This window comes from Acartia tonsa, chromosome 10 (genome assembly GCF_053477335.1).
Source record: "Acartia tonsa isolate MP-2025a chromosome 10, ASM5347733v1, whole genome shotgun sequence".
In the NCBI taxonomy this organism is placed as follows: Eukaryota; Metazoa; Arthropoda; class Copepoda; order Calanoida; family Acartiidae; genus Acartia; species Acartia tonsa.
In genome coordinates, this window is record NC_137269.1 from 17,034,141 (window position 1) to 17,054,832 (window position 20,692).

The window sequence follows — 20,692 nt, forward strand, 5'->3', positions numbered from 1 at the left end:
TAAGCTTCTCTTTAAGTCGTTATTTTGTCACTGAAATATCAAAGCTTCCTTGAGGGGGGAGGGATATTTTTTTCGGAATGATTTATTTTTTCTCTTCCAAAATAATCATGAACATTTCTTAAATTTATAAGAAGCTTCACTGTAAAGGAGAACTATGACGGTTTATAGGTTAGTGAAATCTTAAACTACAGACAGATACACAAATAGACAAATAAACTAACGTATAGGAATAATTTTCTTATAAGAGGGAAAAATGTTCTAATCTAGATTTAAATTATATCTAATTTTTCAGGCGAGGTTTTGACAGAAACTTTCAAACTAAAATCAAAGGTAAAAAAAGTTTATTTAATATTTTTTTATAAATATTCAATTGGTTTATGGTGATCATATTGTATTAAATTTTATTAAATAATAAATCATGTAATATTTTTTAAGGGTAACGGTTACCATATGGACTATAATGATGAACTACCCGCCACAACGTTAAATGCTGTCGGTAATGCCGCCATGGCGTTCATTCTCTCACTTCTTCCATCAAATATTGACTTCTTCACACCGGTAAGCACATTTATTTCATGGAAAAATAAGTAAACCTTTTTCAATTTATTCTTTAATGTGAAAATTTGTTTTTGGTATCTGCGTGTTCTAAATGGATAAGATACATCCCCAATGATGATACACAAAATTAATCCTTCTGTAGAATACAATTAGTGGTTGAAACGTCTGGAAATTCAACTTGATGCATCAACCAATCAAAATTCAATAAAAGTTTCCAGAGTTGTTAAGCCAACGAATAAGAAAACATTATTACAAAACTTTATGGATTAGTGCAATAAATAGCACAGTGTCCCCTCATATTGAAGGTAATTTTCAAAACGTCTCAGTTTTTAAGTACTAAAATATTTTTTAGAATGGAGAAAGAAAGTCCGCAGTTCCTTTCAATTCAACAGTTTGGGCTCCGTTTGCTGCCCACAACACAGAAACTGTTCAGGTTATCATATTTTGCATATCGGCTACGAAACCATCATAGATTTCCGCTTGATTAACATCGGTTTACTTTTCCATCCATAAACAACTGTCTATCAAATTATACTAAATAATCTGACACGGTTCTGAATCCGATTCTACCAGATAAAATCAGTTTTATAACCTGCTTGTATAGTATGGTTCATACAAATTGTCCACGAATAAGAATATAAAGATAATACAAAAAAAGAACGAATTAATCCTATATTATATTTTATCTTATATCTTAAAAGAAGTTGGATGTTCGTCCGTCGATAAAGACATTTATCTTGAAAAACAATATGATAAAATAAAAAAATTTTAAAGAATGGGTTTATTGCTGAAGTAAATATAAAAATACATATTTATACAAAAATTGCATCCTCAAATTATTCTTTTCTGTTCTTCTATCTGTCTTACAACAAACAATATCTTGTAGTTGAACTCCTTTGTTATATTATTCAGAATATGAGTCCCCATGAAAGCAAGTATGTATATATTTCATTGATGACTTTTAAAAATGTAAATTATCTTTCAGGAGATCTTAATTGGATTGGTGAATACCAAAGCTGAGAAAGTGGATCTGAACATTGCTCCAAATACTAAATATTGTAAGTAATTTTATAGTTTAACTTTAAAAAGTATTGATAGTAGAATTTTGGCCTTAATCCCCAATTCACAAGTGGAGCACCAGAATTAAACCCATAGATATGCATTTAAGATGAATTAAGAAAATAATGTTTAGCAGAGCCCAAAAGGTTTGTACCTCATATTACGAAGGAAAAAACTTTTGTATTTAAAAAGAAGAACTGTCAACCAGTCCCCCTCCTCTTTATAAATTCATTTCAGAAAGTTAAAACCATATTTCCAAATTAAATGATTCATAATAAACAGAAAATGATAAAAGAGGGGATTTTAATGGGTTTCACTAGCAGAATAAATGATTTAGATTAAAATAACCTGTAATAATTGAATGATATTTTTAGGAAAATTATTATTTTTTTTCTAGATATGGGTAAAGATAAGCTAGCAGAAGTAATTCAGTGGGGTAGAGACCATGGTCTACCTACATACACACAAGTAAGACAATATTTATACATTCAGAAAAAAATCTTCTAAAGAAATATTTTAAAATCTTCCAATTATCATTAATCTAACAAATTCATATCAAAATGTGTCAAAATTAGCGCAGCATCTACAAGTCTTTACATAATATTTAGATAGTTAGGGGGATATAAGATTAAAACCCAACATGGAGTATTTTCGGTAATAAACAGAATGAAAATGTCCATCAGTAGCTAAAATCAAACCATTCTAAGTACTCAAACGGGCATTCGACTTCTAAAGGATAATATGACTTCTAAAATTCAATGAAAAATAAATCAATACATTTTAAAGAATAGTTATTTCTCGCATCGTATTATAAACGGCTTTCCGCGGATATAGAATGTACAATTATAAGATTAAAACTAGTTTTTTTAGCCCCGAGGTGCCAAAGGCACGGGCTAAAAAAACTAGTTTTAATCTTATGATTGTACATTTTTATATTCGTAGAAAGCGGGATATAATACGATGCTAGACATAGTTTTTTCGTATGGATGAGAACCGGTTCCTATCCACCGGATTCGAATGAATACGAGAATAGTTATTTCTCGTATCGTATTATAAACGGCTTTCCGCGGATATAGAATGTACAATTATAAGATTAAAACTAGTTTTTTTAGCCCCGAGGTGCCGGAGGCACCGGCTAAAAAAACTGGTTTTAATCTTATGATTGTACATTTCTATATTCGTAGAAAACTGGATATAATACGATGCTAGACATAGTTTTTTCGTATGGATGAGAACCGGTTCCTATCCACCGGATTCGAATGAATACGAGAATAATTCTTAAAATTCTTTATTTTAGGTTCGACAATATTGTGGCTTACAAAGAGTGGAATCATTTGCAGAATTAAACAACACAATTTCCAAAGAAAATATTGAACTGTTAAAAGTTATCTATCCTGACCATAATGATATCGATCTTGTTGTTGGAGGCTTAGCTGAACGTCCTTTGTCAGGTAGGATTATTTTAGAGTAGCGCCGGTGAAAAATCTCGGCTCCTATAATAGCAGGAGATCCAAAATTTGTGTTTGTCTTTCTTAATTCAGATTTTTCGACTTTGAATAGTTGGATCTATATTATGCTTACTTTTTTTAGCAACCTTTGTTGGTATGTACTTTTTTTACCATAAGGTGAAGCAGAATAGCAAAATATTTTACTGGATAGAAGGATAGTTTTTTTAAGGAATATTTATTTCTTGGTACATTTTATTTGTAAGACATATCGTTTGTGGCTGTGGTCCAAGGCAGACATCGGCCACCGATTGCCCCCTTCTTTGAATAATTTCTGGAAGGAGGCCTCCTTTACAGAAATACGGAGAATACTACCTCCCCCGCATCCCCCCCCCCAAAAAAAAAAAATATTTTAAATTTTTTTTTATATTATTATTAATTTTAAAAAAAAGTTACATTTATACTTACTGATTTGAAATGGTCTGTTAATTCACTAATGTGAATGGTATTGGGAAAAATAATTATAATTATAATTAATCTTATTACTGTAGAATTTATTTTCTGTATCCTACTTTAGACTAATATAATTTCTTTACAAATATCTAACTTGTGCATTAAAATTGAAACATAAATTGTCTTTATTATTTTGAAAATTTAATAATATGTAAATTGTTATTCTTAACATTATTTACAATTAAATTTACTTCATACACTTTTATTATCTTTAAAAACAATTTTAATAGCCATTGTCATTAGCAGGACAAAATGTTCTAAAAATGCGTTAATTAGAATAAAAAATGTAAGAATATTTTGTTGTAGTTTTTAGTTGATTCGCCTCTAGCCTCTATATAGGGGTTTTACTATATTAGCATCCTTAAATTCTATTCAGGGGAAGTGGTCAATGATATTCTTCAAAAAAATTGCTACAAACTTAGTAGTTATATACCCGTAAAATCAGTGTGGTTAGCGAGATCTTAAGCTTCATCCTTACGGACAGACATCGTTCTTCTTTGTAATACAGATTTAGATTTGTTTTTTTTTCACCCTAGAATTTCCTAGTTTTAAAATCACTAGTTTCTTCGCCCTACTTTCCGGGGGAGGGTGAAGGAGGTCAGGAAAATAGCCTAAAACCACCCAAAGACATTTCTAAAGCTTTTATGAAAAGTTAAACCAATGCGGAACAGCAGCTTCCGATATCTTTAGCATCAGACAAAAACCGTACTACTTTATATTATAGGATAGAAGCAAGTTTCTAATTTTATTCAATCAATCCTGGTCTGAAATAATTTCTAATATCTTAGTCTCTGCGACTAAACTGTTAATATTTTACTGAAAATATTTCATTTCCAAAAATAATCTTCTAAAGCAGAAAAAAAACTTATAATGGAAAATTAAATTTTTAGTATATAAGAAGACAAGCTTATTTACTTCTTTACATAGGAATAATAAATTTACATTATAAAAAATAGAAATATACAAAAAGGTTTCAGCTTCAAAGATGGATTAACACATACACATGGTCTTGTTACAACACACTCTGCAAGAGTTATTGTTCGTTTGGCCTTCCTTCAGATTTTAGATCTTCGCTTTTATGGATGTTGTTATTTCAAATTTAAATCTCATTTTCCTTGTTAATTTACTTGCCAAAGGCGAGTTAAACATTTCTGTGAATACCTTAATTTATCATAATTATTTACTCTGATTATGTATTCAAAATTTCAACCAAAATATTTCTCTTATTATAATATTACAATAATAACATCCCTTTTTAAGTTAGAGCAGACATTAAATTTACTGTAACAGTACCTTTATGACCAAATAAAATGAAATAATTGTATTAAAACAATAAGAGCTAAAGACCAATTAAACATGTTTCTTTAAGTATTTAAAATTCCTTAAATATTTTCAATCGTTTTTATACTTTTTAAATACTATCGGTTGCAGTCCTAGCATTTAGGGGCTCCATATTTGAATGGGAAGAAGGGGACTCAAAATGGCCTAAAACCATCTCAGACTTGAATTTAGAAGTAGAATAGCCCTAAACCACCCTAACACCATTGTAAAGCTTTATTAAAATAAAGAACTCAATCTGTTCAGTGGTTAGCGAGATTTTAACGGGCATACAAAACAACCTTACTACTTCATATAATAGGATTTGGTTCAATTCATTTCTTGAGATACTAACGTTACATAAAGCAACATCGTAAAAATAAACTAAATATTTTTATAGTGGAAATTTTTTAATGGGAAATTTTCATTTGGGATGGTGTACCAAATGGTGTACATCGCCCCCCAAAAGTACCAATATTCAACTTCTCCGAAAAGTAGAGTTGCATTCACAATAATTTGGAATAAAATTTAAGCATAGAGCTAATTGTGATTTTTGACCCAACATAGCAAAAAGATCATCTAGATTTAATTTAATAATTCCGTTACTCTTCCTAACATAACTTTTATTCAGGGTTAGAAAGATATTAAATCAGTACAAAAATAATAAAACAATAAAAACTAGGCATCCTTTTGAGACTAGCATAGCTGCGATCATTTGCGACTGATTTCGGCTAAGAGTTGTCAATTAAATTCAGCCGACCACTTGTAGGACAATTTATAGCTTCAGCTGTAATTACTACTTAACAATCTGGAGACAAGCTGCTAACTTGTCAACTCGTTGTTTTTCTACCAGTTATCACAAATCCGCTGCCGATAAAAGTCCTTCTTTTTTAACGCAATGTGTAGTCGCAGCTGAAATTCATAATAAACTTGAAATAGAATGTTATCCATTTATTCGTGGATAATTTAATAATAAAAATTAAGATTCCAGTTTAATAGAAACTCAGCAGTAACCAAGATATTTCAGAGCAAAGCTCTTCTAAAAATATAGCTTTTCTGTTTTACCTTTATGAGTAAAAAAGGACAATTTTTCCAGTATGGATTCGAAACCGATTAATATCCGCTGGATAAGAACCGGTTCAAACCCATACTGAAATACTGTATTATATCCAATTTTCAACGCATATAAAAAAGTACAATGATAATATTAAAATCAGTACATTCATATATCCGCGGATTGCTGTTTATAAAATGATGCAATGAATATCTTTTATAAACAGATTTTTTTCTAAAAATGTTTTAACCGTTTAAAATTGCACTTCTTTATAATATGAGCAAAATTTCATCCTTGTTAATCTAATCTTTAAAATTAACATTTACACATGAAAACACTAAAACAACATACAAAACGTTTATACAAAAATATTCTTATTTTTTAGAACTAAAATAACATATAAAAATAATTTAGTTAGAAATGAAAGTGCCATTCTTAAGAAAGCATGTCCGCACGAATATTTGACAGTCCATCACTAATAATTGAAATTCAATTTAATTTTTAATGATCTTATTGGCGTTTTTTATTTATCATAATAAATAATAGTCTAGCTGTAAGTCATAAATACCTTAGAAACAAACCATTACATGTTAGAAATATACATATTATATATAAATTGCGCAGTTATTATCACGTAAGAATTCAATTTGTCGTTGTAAATAAATTGACCGTTTAGTTTATATATGTTTTTAGAGCCATCTGGTTAAATAAAAGGAAGTTAAGTAAAAAGACAGTCTAAAAATTCTAGAAATATATCATTTACAATATAAGTATTTTAAAGTTATAAAAATTTCTTTGAACTTTGAAGAAGATCTTTTACTACACTAATAATCTAGTTACCCATATGTATTATATATAGCCATATGGGGCACTATGGAATTATAGACCATTTTAAAAATTCCTATCCGATAACCTTTCACCCTAAATACCCTCACCTAAAGTTGAAAAGCAAGTGTGATGAAAATTGTATAGAATTGAATCAAACAAAAAAAAGTTATGTTGTATTTTTTTTTAATTTGAAATGATGGAGCTTCCTTTAATGTATAAACTGTTCTTTCTTCATGTTTTAACAGTTTCAAACATTTGATAAACAAAGATATTTTTCATACTTTTAGTGGCTGCACCCTTAGCCCTTAGGGAATGTGCTTATTAAGGATGTGTGTGTAAGAAAGAAATCAGTTTGATAATTATCTTAGAATAATTTTCTCCCATTAATTTGTATACTTTCCCATTGTCATTGTGAAGCTTCCCTAAAAAGGTAAACCCCTGGTATCGAAATTAAGGCGACTGAGATATGTGGCCTAGCCCCTGCTTATTCTCTTAACTGCTTCACTACTAAGTTGTAGCTGCCAATCAAGCACTAAAACTCAAATCAGCCTTAGCCAAACTGCGCTTCTTTGGAAACTCACAGCTGCACCAACCACGCGAGAATAAATAAATGTTTTTGTAATATAATAGATTATATAAAAAATATATATATATTAGGTGCTACAGTTGGTCCAACCTTCGGGTGCTTACTTGGACAACAATTTCAAATCCTCAAACTTGGAGACAGATTTTGGTATGAAAATAATATTCCACCATCAGCTTTTACTAAAGGTAATGACTTTTATAATTAAACATTTTTCATTTTTCTGAAATACTTTTTTCATTATTTTAAGATGAAGCTTTGTAGGTTGCGTGATTTTTTAAATTTATTTTATGTTTCACACTTAATACGATCTACCTTTAGTACAATAAAATATAGAAAATGTTTTTTTATAGATAAAAAGTTGGAGATTATTTTAAATACTTTAATATACTAAAAAAAATCTTTATAATATTCTTTAATTTATTAGATCAGTTACAAGAGTTGAGAAAAGCATCTTTGGCCTCCATGTTGTGTGAAAATCTTGATTCTGTTTATATGATCCAGGTATTCAATACAAATAAGATCAAAGAAGCTCTTTATAGATCTTATAAAAAAATGACGTCATATTAGAGAATAGTTCATTATTCTAATAAGACGTAATTTAGGATTTTTCAACCAAAAGTTTTTAAATTTAGTGCCTAAAAAAAGGATAAATAAGGAAAATCCGGAATTACGTGATATTAGAGAATGGACTATTCTAATATGACGTCATTTTTATAGGCACTAAAGAGCTGAGGTTAAGGATGACGAGCTCTAAATGCTACATAGCTAATCAGAATTTGCCATGCAAAGTTTAAAACGATAGTACGATTTTGATAAGTCTTAACTGATGTTAAGAGCTGTACATTCGTTACAGACGTACAGACGGACAGAACCTAGATGTAAAAAAGCTAAGCTTGTAACAAATTGTAAATATATTTAATTTCAGCCTGATGTCTTGATATCCCGAGATCTGTACCTGAATTCTCCTGTTACTTGCGATGTTTTTCCAAGGTAATAAACTCATAGGGAGATTTTATGACAATACCTACTTAAATTATGGTGCTAAACGTTAGTGTTTAGTTTTGTAATGAAACAGTTTTTCCGCCTAACTGCCATAATCAGATAGAAAAATATTAGTAATACTTATTACAATTATTTTTTAATTTGTGGGGGTAATTTTTATTTGGGCAGTTTCTCTAGGAAGGTTGGAGATAACCTCCCCTAAGATAGCCATTATTCTTTCCGGAACCTGTACGAAGCTTTACTATAAAGGAGAACTAACAGTTCAGTGGTTAGCGAGATCTTTCGCTAAGACAGATAGACACCTTGTTTCTTTATATAAGGATATTATAATTGCTGTGTTTAAAATTTTGAATTATATTGTTCCAAACATTAAAGTGTAAATTAATGTTTATAATTATAATTTTTATTATAGAATAAATATTGAGCTATGGAAGACAGATTCTCCAGCCCTCCAGGTTCCAGAAGCCATCCTCATCCAGGTAAAAAAAATTATTTCATAATTACAACCTAATAAGTTCAGCTATTTTAGATATCTTTATTTTTTTAAACCAATAAAGTATGTCATTATGTTAATTTCTTTTCAAAATATTGAAGGAAAAAATTATAGACAATATATGTATTGGTAAATTTCTCGCTTAAGGAAAAAGACTTTTCACATAGATTTCAAATATATAGAATTAAATTATACTTTATGTGAAACATCATCATTAGAATGATTATTTGCTTTTTAATTCTTCTAAAATTTAAACCAACAAAATTTGATGAAAACCATACAAATAAAACCCAAACCTAGGATGTAAAATATATATGAAAAAACTGACCAAACAATAAACAAATTTTTCACCAAAATCTGGAGAAAAAAATCCACCATATTTGTTGAAATGTTGGGCAGAAATAAACAAGGATATATAAGTTTGGAAGTATGCCAGCTATGTATTATATAAAACAACAAAATGTTAGTTGCATATTATTTAGGGTATTTTACAATTTAAGTTTTAAACAATCAAAAAAAGACACATTATACCTCCTAATGTAATGAAATTTTGCTACCATTAAACAACATAAACTATTAATTGTTTAAAATTAGAACTAGTTAAACAAAATTTACTCATTGTGACTTTTAAAAAGCCAGAAACAAATTTTCTTCAAAATAAGTCTATTTTAGATTGACATACAGACAGCTATTGTCTATAGAGTAGCTTTGCTGCTAGAAAAAAAACTGGATCTTTGCAAACTTTGTCTCCTTCCTGACCCACAAAATGCATTCAAAGGCAACGCACAGTGGTTAAAAATTAAGCAAAATGGACTTTTAGTAGTATTAATTAAATCAAACAACTAATTACTCTAAAAATAATTGCACCTTAAATCTTGAAGTTGGTATGATTCATTTAAAGAGACATTATTTAACGGACTCCCTTTTAAAACTCCATTATACTTTAAAGTTTAATGTGATTCAAGAAATATATACAATATGCTTTATTTTTATATTTTCATGCATTTTAAGACAATAATAAAGGCAGGAGGGAAGTGACACAAACTTGTGAGACAAATAAAAACATTTACAAGAATAAAAGTTGTATTTTAAATGATTATGGATATAGGATTATTATGATTATAATTCATAAGACATAAAAGCAAAACATAGTAGGTAAAAAAAATATTTTAAACCCCTAAATTTTATAATATCTGCTGTTAAACCAAAATTAGCTGATAATACAGAAAAAAATAGTTGTTTTAGCAATCAGCTGATCTTATCAGCTGTTAAATACAAAGAAACAGCTGTTGGTGGTCATCTGACCTTTTACTGATTAGAATGCAATATTATTTAAAGCATGTGTAAAAGTAGTTGTCACATTTAGATTTACTTAAATTTACAATGCAGTATTGATAACCCAAAATGTAGATAAATACAAGGCCATTTTCAAATCAATTACTTAGGTATTCTCTAACTCAAAGTGATTTAAAATCAATATTTCAGAATAAAATCGATATTTTGTATGAAACAGTTTTCATCTTATAATGCAGGGATTATTAAACAAACTCATAAATAAAAATAAAAAAGGATCAATTTCATTTTAATTTTTTTAATTGCTGGATCTTTGTAAAAGTAAATGGTATTTGTGACAATCCCAAATGTGCCAGGACCGTTAATTTAACGCCTTGGAATTTTAAGATTATTATGTGATAAGGATTTGCAGAAAGAATTTTACGTGCCATAGAAAAGGATTTGGGAGAAAGATTCTAAAAAAAATAAGATAAAGATGTCACAATTTAAAAATAAATAACATAATGATCATGGATTTAAGTCAAATAAAACATGAAGCTTTTTATTTTGGGGGGGGTAAAATTTTTTTAAGGGGGGGGTAATTCGGTTTTGGGGGGGTAAAATGGCGCGCGAAGCGCGCCGCAAAATTTTTTTACCCCCCCCAAAATTTTTACCCCGGGGGAGAAATTTGCTTGGGGGGGGGTAATTACCCCCCTGAAATCTGTTGGCAGGGGTAAAATTTGTTTACCCCCCCTCCAAAATTTACCTCCGGGGAAAAATTTTTTGGGAGGGTAAGTTAAATTTTATCAAAAATTTAGTATTAAAAATTTTTTTTGTTAGAGATTTTCTATTTTGGGGGGGTATTTACCCCCCCAAATTGTTTGGGGGGGGGTAAATACCCCCTCCTAAATGGTTGGGGGTGCCTACGGCACCCCAAGGGTAATGGTAAATTTTAAATGGGGGGGGGGTAATCGCCCCATTACCCCCCCCCCCCTTGGACGCCTATGAAATAAAACCTAAATCAAAAATTAATTTCCTAAGAGATTAACAATTATGTTAATAAAAGAAAGACATGCCTTCAAGTATTATAACACATTTAAAAAAAGCTCACATAGGCTTCTTTAAATCACCAATCTAAATTGAATTAAAATAGCAGAAATGTGTAGAAATGACTGTTAGAAAAACTGTTGACAATTCAATCAACCCCTTTTCAACCAAGAAAAAAAATATGTTTTATTGAAACAGCCAAATTTTTAAGAAAGCTTCATTTCTTGAGTTAATATGAATAATACTTCAAGTTCGATGTTAAATATAGCCAATAAAAAGAATTTTTAACATATTTATATAGTTAGAACTGAATTTTATCTAATTAAAACGAATTGGATTTAGGCTTCAAAGAAATCCTTTATTCTATAATTTAAAATAATAATTTGTTGAATTTGTTGAATGTTGTAAAGTTATGCATATATTGAGGTTAATGTTATATATGTTGTTTAACACAATTCTGCATTGCATACAAAACACACAGATTAGGATATTTGTTTTTAAAAATAAAACTAAACAAGAATTCATTCTAAAAATTGAGAAAGTTATTTATTAAAATTTTATTATAACAAAATTAAAAACTTTCCAAATGATTAAATTTTTATAGGTTGAATTAGTTTGTTTTAAAGTATTAAATGCTAAATTCTACCTATAATATCAATAATATAAGGACTTTTATTTTTTTTATTTTTAAGATTATAATTCCATTTGGATGATGTAAACCTATTTACATAGTAGAGGTATGTAAATTGGTATTTTATGCAATACATGCATCTATATGTACTGTAAAATTTATGCAATATACATTCATATATATCTTAGGTCATACATTTTAATAAAATGTCCATAAATGAATGGTCAGATAGCTTTTTTACACTAGAAAGCCTGAGAAAAGAAAATTTTGATTTGGTTTTCTTCATAATAAATGGATGGTTGAATGTCTTTTGCAATTTCTAAAAAGATATATACATACATATATAAAGATATGCTTGTAGGTAAAGCTCTATGTTGGTACTAGGTCAAAGTTTTAAGCTACTTTTAAAAGATCTTTCACTCAAATGAAGCATTGAAAAGTTACCACCTACAAATATGTTAAAGAAACATATAAACAAATGTAACATAGGTCTTATGTAATTTAAGCCTTTTGTAGGAAACCATTGGCTCTTTAACTTTTAAACTATATTTCAAACAATTTGCGTGTTTTATGCATTTATATATCAAAAATCCTTATTTGAAATTAGAATACCGTTTACTGTTGTTTAATATAATTTTATGCACATTTCTACTTTGTGTGGATTAAAATTGTATATCAAATCAATGATCAAGAAAATAGCTCTCAAATTTTATAAACCGAACCATAATTTACTTTTATGCTATTATAGAAAACTAAATATTTAGATTTGCATGCTCTTTTTCTATGGTTTAAATTAAAAATAAAAGGCCAGTGAAATTTTATACATGGTAAATTGAATTATAATACGTAGGAAATTATTTTTAGTAGAGATATCTTTTTCTGACTATTAATGTTTCATATTTTTGTTTAGACACTGAAGAAAGGAACCGAAGGACTTGCAATGAGAAGAAAAGAAGAATATCAACTTTGGACTAAAAGTAAGAATTAAAAATTTTTCAAGTAAAATTAAATCTAAAATCTTTTTTTTTTCGAGTATGGCTTCGAAACCAATTAATATCCGGTAGATTAGAAATGGTTCTCAGCCATAATGAAAAATTATGTATAGCATTGATTATTACCAGTTTTGTTACCCTCGTTGCTAAAAAAAACCTAGTTTTAATCGTATAATATTCTCATTTTAACATCCCCGGAAAGCTGTCTATGATACGAAGCGATAAATAACTATTATCATATCTATTTTTGATTAATTGTACCATTTTTTATGAATAAGAATTGATTCTTATTTTATTTTTTATAGATATGGGTGCCCATCCTAAATCAGCTTTGGGTATTGCATTCGCCTTCAGTAAGCCTAACAGAGAAGCTTTACTCTTGTCCAACACCTCCCTTCTACTTGAATATACTTCCAGAGTTTTTATTGACTCTTTGAAAGAGTAAGTATACAAGTTTTATTTTCTTTAAAGTAAATATGTTCTTTAATTTTCTTTGGAATGTTTATTTGTCCTGTAACATTTTATGTTAGTTGTTATGCCCCTAGAGTCCTCTAGGTCGAAATTTACAGAAGAGAAGAACCGTAGGTCGACCTACTCTATAAATCCACAGGACAATTTCTCCTTTTGTAGGTTGGAAGCTCTTTTTTCCAACAAAATATTGGGACCTATAAGAAGAGAGAGTCATATCGTTTCAGATGTTAGCGTGTTATAATGCGATGTAAAGCGTCAATTCGCCCAAAGGGTATTCATCTAATCACGTCCCGAGTCTAACCGTTTTTTATCGTCTTTAGTATGACGCGCTTTTGTCCAGAATCAAACCTGACAGCAAGCCGACACGTTACCAATATGTTAATGTTGCGGGTCATAAAGTGGTTTGCTAAATTTTTGTAGCTGTGTTTAGTGTTTAGTTTAGGAAAATGGGGATAGATGTCACCGCTTTTGGCTTACCTAGTCATAGTAGAGGGAAAGATAAATGGAAGGGGGAAAGAAACCAACTAGAAACAGATGGGGTATATGGTATTTCCTGACGTCAATAGAATAGGAAGGCCAAAAACAGTGGCATCTATCCTTATTTTTCTAGGGCACCATAGACAGATACAAATTGTTCTGTTTTTAGGCCTCAAGATCAGAGAATCAAGCGTCAAGTGAGCAATGATTTCAACGCCAACAGTATCAACAGTGTTGTCAATGTCAACGAGTTCGCCAATGGTCTCACAAATATTGACGTCACCAGAGTCGTAAATACAGGTAATCAATAATCATAAAAGTTATTTTATCTTTTGCTATTCAAAAATAATTATTTAATTTTATAAGACTAAACTGGCAAAAATGGAGTCAAAATGTCCTCAAACTTTATGTAGGCATTAATTGTAAAGGAGAAGTATATCGGTCCAGCGATTAGTGAGATCCTACGTTACAGACAGACAAAGACACAAACATCATGTTACTTTTATATAAGGATTAAAACAAATATGTTTTATTAGATAGAATCATGAAATAAAATTCAGTATTTAATAATTTAATAAAATATAAATACATATCTAAACTGCATTTGACCTTTTATATTTTGCTTTGTTAAAAAAAAAATAATTAATATTTGTAAAGTGCATTTGATAAATTGCAGATCTTATATAAGTTTCATGTGTTTCAACTCATAATTAAAATCATTAAAGTTTTCGTGTTTCAACAAGGATGACCTTACTTACGGACTAATATATATTACAACGTTTTGCTTAATATATTTTTTAAAATATAAAGTAGTAAGTTTTCTATGTGCAGCTTAAGATTTCGATAACCACTGAACCGATTGAGTTCTCCGTTTAAGGGAAGATTCACATAAGTCCCTGAATGTTTTAAAACTACTTTAATTTTTAGCCCTCAGTCTTTAGACCTTTTTTCTGTCCTTCTCTGTCTCTTTGAATACAGAGCTCCTAGATGCTAGGGGCGCAGCCGTTAGTTAATTATAAGGTACAAAGAGTTGAAGCAATGGAAATATTAATATTTTTGTGATCTAAGTGTCTGAAATTTTGCCTTCCCTATCTAAATGCTGTCTGGGTAGTCTCAAGCTGGAACGAATATAAAGGAAAGCCTGCTTCGGCTTATTTTTGTCGTTAATGTGGGATACTAAGCTTTGTTGAACAAACTGTGCGTGCCTAAAAACTTGAAATTGAAATGAATTTTAGTTTTTCATTTATTTAAATATCATAATTATGATTTTATGGGTTTAATATTAAAAATTGTAATTGGATTTTTTGTTTTGGATTGATATTAATAAATTATTTTAGTTCCAACTGGAAGTTTAACTGAGTGTCAGAAAGAGGAAAACCATTCTCCTTGCGATCATACCTACAAATACAGGTAACAACATATAAAGAGAAGCATTGCTACTCTTCGTTGATTTGTCATAAAGTATTAAGCATTATTAAGAACTTATACATGTTTAGGTTACTACATAGGTTTACATATCTAATGATGGATTAATTATAAATGATTTTCATGTTCTCTAGTAAAGTGAAACTCACTCACAGCGGGCTAAAGTAACGATACCCCCCATCTATTAACTCCTCTCCTACTGGATGAACGAACGGACCAAAAAATGAAGCTTTATAGTCGACGCAAACCCGTGAAATTGTATATCGATAGAACGTCAACAATAGTAGTTAAAGAGAGGTGTAAAATTTTTCAGATATGCTCCACATAGCAACGTGGCAATCCTGTGCACGCCATAGCTTCTAATATGAGCATTGATAAATCATAGAATAATCTATTTACTTTTAAACTTTATAGTCTAACATTTAAATATTTCTGATTTTTTTAGAACTTTTAATGGCTGGTGCAATAATTTGAACAACCCTCAGTATGGAAAGAGTATCTCACCACTAATCAGATTTTTGCCTGCTCAATACGATGATGGTAAGTTGGTTTATTTATAGGTTTCCTGTTCAACTGCGGAATAGTGTGTTGCCTTGTGTCATTTTAGTCGATAGCGAGAGAGGAGACTTTGAACTTTAAATTATATCGTTACTTAAAAGTATTAAAATAACGTTTCCTCATTCGTTAGCGTAAAATAATTAATTTTGTTAACTCTTGATTGGTTGGTTCAAATTATATCCAAACTGTTACACCAATAATTTTAATCAACAGACAATGGTTAATTAAGTTTATCAAAATTGGGAATGTATGTACATCATTATATCATGCAGTGTCTTATCCCCTGAGATCCCTGGTTAAATGATATTTTGAAGTTTTGTTTATTCGGTAAGATATTGCTAAACAATAAACAAATTGAGTTATACATTTTAGAAAAGCTACACATGGGTTCCGAGATGGCTTTAGGCTATTTTCTTGCCTGAATCCATCTAAATAAAATTTAATAGATAGAGAACAGAAAAAAGATATAATGCACTCTCCATCAATTTTTATAGACGAACTTTAATGTCAGAGTAACTTTGCTTTTGAGATATTTTGTCTTATTCTATTCCAATGTTATGTTTATTATGATAAAACAATGCCTAAACGCTATTTTGATGTGCACATTGTCTTAAATAGTACGGATAGGGTAAAAAATAATGAAAAAAACATATATTTATTTTTCATATTTGATACATATAACTCTCAAAATTATAGCTTACACAGACAAACTTTAATTGCACGGTTTTTGTCTTGAAATGCTTTTTTAGTTTTGGAATAATTTATTAATTTTGCTGTATCTATAGATTATTGAGTAATATCTTAAAATTCTCTAGTATGATGCTGACAATTTCTGACACTTAAACTTGTATTCAAATTATTTATAAGGATACTTGTGTCATGCTGTAAAATGAAACAGTTTTAATAATTGTTGAAAAGGCCGTCATTATAGTCATTCTTTTAAATATGCTACTATATTCGGACAATTTCATAACAACAATTTCACAATATTTTTATTTGTAAAATTTAAAGACATGTGATGTGTTTTTATTATTTCTTGGTTTATCTAACTTGCATTCATTATCGGATATATAAATAATAGATTGGTTAGGTTATCCACACAAATTTGTTAAAATCCCGCAGGGGCTATGATGAGAGTTGATTAAATTTTCGGTTGAAAACCCGTCAAATCCATGGATCTAAAGGGATAAGACAATGACCGATAAATTTATGTACATCCCCAATTATGAAACACAAATTTCTCTATTTTGTAGATTAAGATTAGTGGTTGAAACGATTGGACACTCAACTTATTAAAGTTCACAAAGTTGTTAAGCCAACGAATAAGAAAACGTTATAATAAAACTTCAGGGACTAGTGTAAAAAAACAGCACATTGTCCCCTTCCTTCCTGCATCAAATGATATTTTGAAATCCTGACTTACTACAATTTAAGCTTATTCCAAAGATAAAAAGAGTAATTATCTCTCATAATTGTTGAAAATTATTTTAAACTTTGCGACTTATATTGTTTTACAGTGTTTCCTTAGCAACAAAATTGTCCTTACAAAAAAGTAAATACAGAAAATAGAAAAAAAATTATCATACTATTAAAATATAAGTTATCACAAAATATACTGTAATGTTTATCATCTTTTAGAGTAAATAATTAAATAAAATTTGAAAATTAATAAGGATAAACTACGTTTGTAGTGTAATAAATATACATAAATTATAATGATGATAACTTTTTTATTTCAGCAATTTCCCGACCAAGATTTCGTTCAGTGGGTGGAAAGCCCCTCCCCTCGCCTCGACTAGTCTCCATAGTTGTCCATGCTGATGTTTCACATCTTCATCCCAGGTAGCACAAATTTTTAAGATAAATTAAAAATAAATTTACTCGTTTGTTTGTTTACTGTATGTATGTATACTGGACTGCCATTGGTAATTTAGTCTGTGTATTGGCCTATAATTTAGTCATATCTAATTGACTATTGATTAAGATATAAGAATTAAAGGTCCTGGTTTCCTTGAAAACTCAATATTTAAATTTTTCCAGTATGGCTTCGAAACCGATTAATATCCGCTGCATTAGAAACGGTTCTACGATTTTATGTATACAATAGAAATATTAAAACCATTCTTGTTACCCCTTGTCTTTGGTATCTCACAGCTAAAAAAATGGTTCTATTCTTATAATTTTAAATTTTGATATCCGTGAAAAGCTGTTTATAATACGATGCGATAAATAACTATTCAGGTATACTCTGGCTCTGATGCAGTATGGACAATTCTTGGATCATGACATCACACTTACTCCTGTCAACAAGGAACATTCATAACAACATGCATCACAAACGTTTAGGCGTTAGAGTAATATATGAAAGTCATCTCATTTTGAAATCTGAAATAACCTCTTATGAATAAATATTACATATTTAGATTTGATTATACAGTGTTTAACTTTACACAATTCCAAAAATATAGTAATAGTAAAATAATATGATAAGTCCAATTGCTTTTCGACACCTAACTTATTTTTAAAAAATAGGCATTTCGTATAGTTTTAAAATTCAAATTGTTATGAATGAATTTTCAGGGTATCCACAATATAATTCTTGACTGCCGTGCATGTGACTCGAGCCAAACAGTTCACCCAGAGTGCTGGCCCATCCCTGTACCAAGGAATGACCCCTACTTCCCCGCGGTCAACTCAACTTCAGGAAATTACAATAAATATAGAAAAATCTAAAAATGTTACTTTTCAGCTTATACCAGCAACTAAATCAATACGGGGGGGAAAATTACGAAACTTGTGCGTGAATTTCAGCTATAGTTGTGGGGCAACACTTAGTAGAATTGACGACCTTTTTATCTTCCCCCCATATATTGTTTTAAATTTATTTCCCCCTTTGGGTATACCTTAAAATAATATTTTAACACAACTTTAAAGTCTTTATATAATGTTTTCTTCAACTTTATTAAATAGTTTATAGTAACCTATAGTATTCTATAGTTAAACAAAAAGACTATTATTAACCTACTCCATAACTTATTATGATATGACTACAGGACAGCCGCACTGCATAGCCTTCACGCGGTCACTGCCGGGTCAGCAGAGGTTAGGGCCGAGAGAACAGGTCAACCAGGATACAGCTTTTGTAGACAGCAGCCAAATTTATGGACAGGCAAGAAATTTTTTTTTTTTTTCTTTATGTTCCAGGGATAGGTTAGTATTAAAAATAATCTTCTCTCAACTTTAAAAGCATATATTGTGTCTTTGGATCTACTGCAGTTCACGGTAAAATATTGCTGGTAAGCAATATTTCCAAAAATCTATGAATTTTAAAGGCTGCTGGCTGCCAAACGGCTGAACGTACAGATCATGCCCGCACACTGTTTTAAGCGGTATAAGATGGCCTACAAATAATCTGGAATAGCCAAGATCCAATGATGCACAGGGAAAGCTTCACTGAAGAAAAAACGCGTAAAATAGGCCTTTTTTCGCATTTCTCTGCACTGCGCGATAATTATGCCCTATTGATTTATGGCTATTCCAGATTATTTGTAGACCTTTTTATGCCGCTTAAAACAGTGTGCGGGCATGATCTGTACGTTCAGCCGTTTGGCAGCTAGCAGCCTTTAAAATTCATAGATTTTTGGCAATATTCGTTACCAGCAATATTTTACCGTGAACTGCAGTAGATCCGTGTCTTTTTGTTTGAATTTGACGATTTTGTTTTGCTTGGGATAATATAATGGTCCAGAAATTGACGTACATCCTCAATGATGATGAATAAAATTGAATTTGAATTATTGTTTAAAAGTTAGGACACCAACCAATCAAGATATAATAAAAGTACACAAAGTTTTTGTGCCAACTAATAAGACAATGTGTTAATGGTACCAGTGTAATTTACAATCCAATGTACCCTTCCTCACTGGGTATGTTAATGTTATTTCCTTATTTATCTGTATGGATAATTAAATTTTTATCCTGATTTTAGAATATTTGTGATGGAGATAATCTGAGAGAGTTTATTGGAGGTCGGCTGAACATGACACTTCCAGGACACCCAAGGTAGACATTTTCCAGTATGGCTTCGCAACTGATTAATGTCCGCTGGATTAGAACCGGTTCGAAGCCATACTGAAAAATCATGTATCGTATTATATCATTTTCTACGAATATAAAAATGTACAATCATAATATTAAAACCAGTTTTGTTAGCCAGTGCCTTCAGCATCTCGGGGCTAACAAAACTAGTTTTTTATCTTATAATTGTACATTTTTATATCAGCGGGAAACTGTTTATAATACGATGCGATAGATAACTAATATACTTTTTAAACTTTTTTAGAAACCCCCTCCCTCTTCCTCTTCCATGTTTTTTTCTTTTTAAAGTGGAAAATTTAAAATCCTCCCACCTCTCATTTTCAAGTGCATCTAGAGACCTCTAGCGTCTTACAGTGACATGCATAATTGTTTAAGCAAAGGCAATAGGAAGAAAAGAAGTCTGAAAGTTAAATTTTTTACAGAAACCGTAGTTTAACAAATATTTTTGTTTAATACTCTAATAATAGTCTAATTATCAAATCGTAATTATTAATATTTTTAGGGGTAAAGAATTGATGCCTACAACCCATAGCCACGCAGAATGCAAGGTAAAGCATTTTTTTTATACATTTGGTTCTTGTTATTCTTGTTTATATAATAAATCAAAATTCAACAAAAAAGAATGAAACGTTGCAAATTGAAATATCACCCTTTAAATAGGAGGAATAGGGTAAGAAAAATTAAAAGCACTTACATTTGAACTTTATATGTATGTACGATGTTTCTAGATTGTGCGTTAAAATTTCTAGTTTTAAAACATTCGAATTAAGATCTAAAATTAAATTAAATATTTCTTTGTTTTCATATTTGAAACTTAAAATTTAAGAATCTTATTATATGAAGTAGTAAGGTTTTTTTGTCTAAAG

At 29.9% G+C, this 20,692-nt stretch overlaps 1 protein-coding gene across 1 annotated transcript in view; it reads left to right on the forward strand.

Annotated features, from left to right (window-relative positions):
• Positions 1-20,692, forward strand: part of LOC145329551 (uncharacterized) — a 151,614-nt gene that overhangs the window by 112,727 nt on the left and 18,195 nt on the right. Inside the window, exons 16-36 of the mRNA XM_080173823.1 lie at positions 293-330; positions 436-558; positions 911-991; positions 1,544-1,616; positions 2,015-2,085; positions 2,915-3,068; positions 7,432-7,545; positions 7,785-7,861; positions 8,286-8,350; positions 8,775-8,841; positions 12,716-12,782; positions 13,103-13,238; positions 13,915-14,045; positions 15,083-15,155; positions 15,616-15,710; positions 17,468-17,570; positions 17,970-18,037; positions 18,307-18,429; positions 18,779-18,897; positions 19,717-19,790; positions 20,329-20,374. Coding sequence (XP_080029949.1) covers positions 293-330; positions 436-558; positions 911-991; positions 1,544-1,616; positions 2,015-2,085; positions 2,915-3,068; positions 7,432-7,545; positions 7,785-7,861; positions 8,286-8,350; positions 8,775-8,841; positions 12,716-12,782; positions 13,103-13,238; positions 13,915-14,045; positions 15,083-15,155; positions 15,616-15,710; positions 17,468-17,570; positions 17,970-18,037; positions 18,307-18,429; positions 18,779-18,897; positions 19,717-19,790; positions 20,329-20,374 — 1,898 coding nt within the window. The remainder of the gene's footprint in view (positions 1-292; positions 331-435; positions 559-910; positions 992-1,543; positions 1,617-2,014; positions 2,086-2,914; positions 3,069-7,431; positions 7,546-7,784; positions 7,862-8,285; positions 8,351-8,774; positions 8,842-12,715; positions 12,783-13,102; positions 13,239-13,914; positions 14,046-15,082; positions 15,156-15,615; positions 15,711-17,467; positions 17,571-17,969; positions 18,038-18,306; positions 18,430-18,778; positions 18,898-19,716; positions 19,791-20,328; positions 20,375-20,692) is intronic.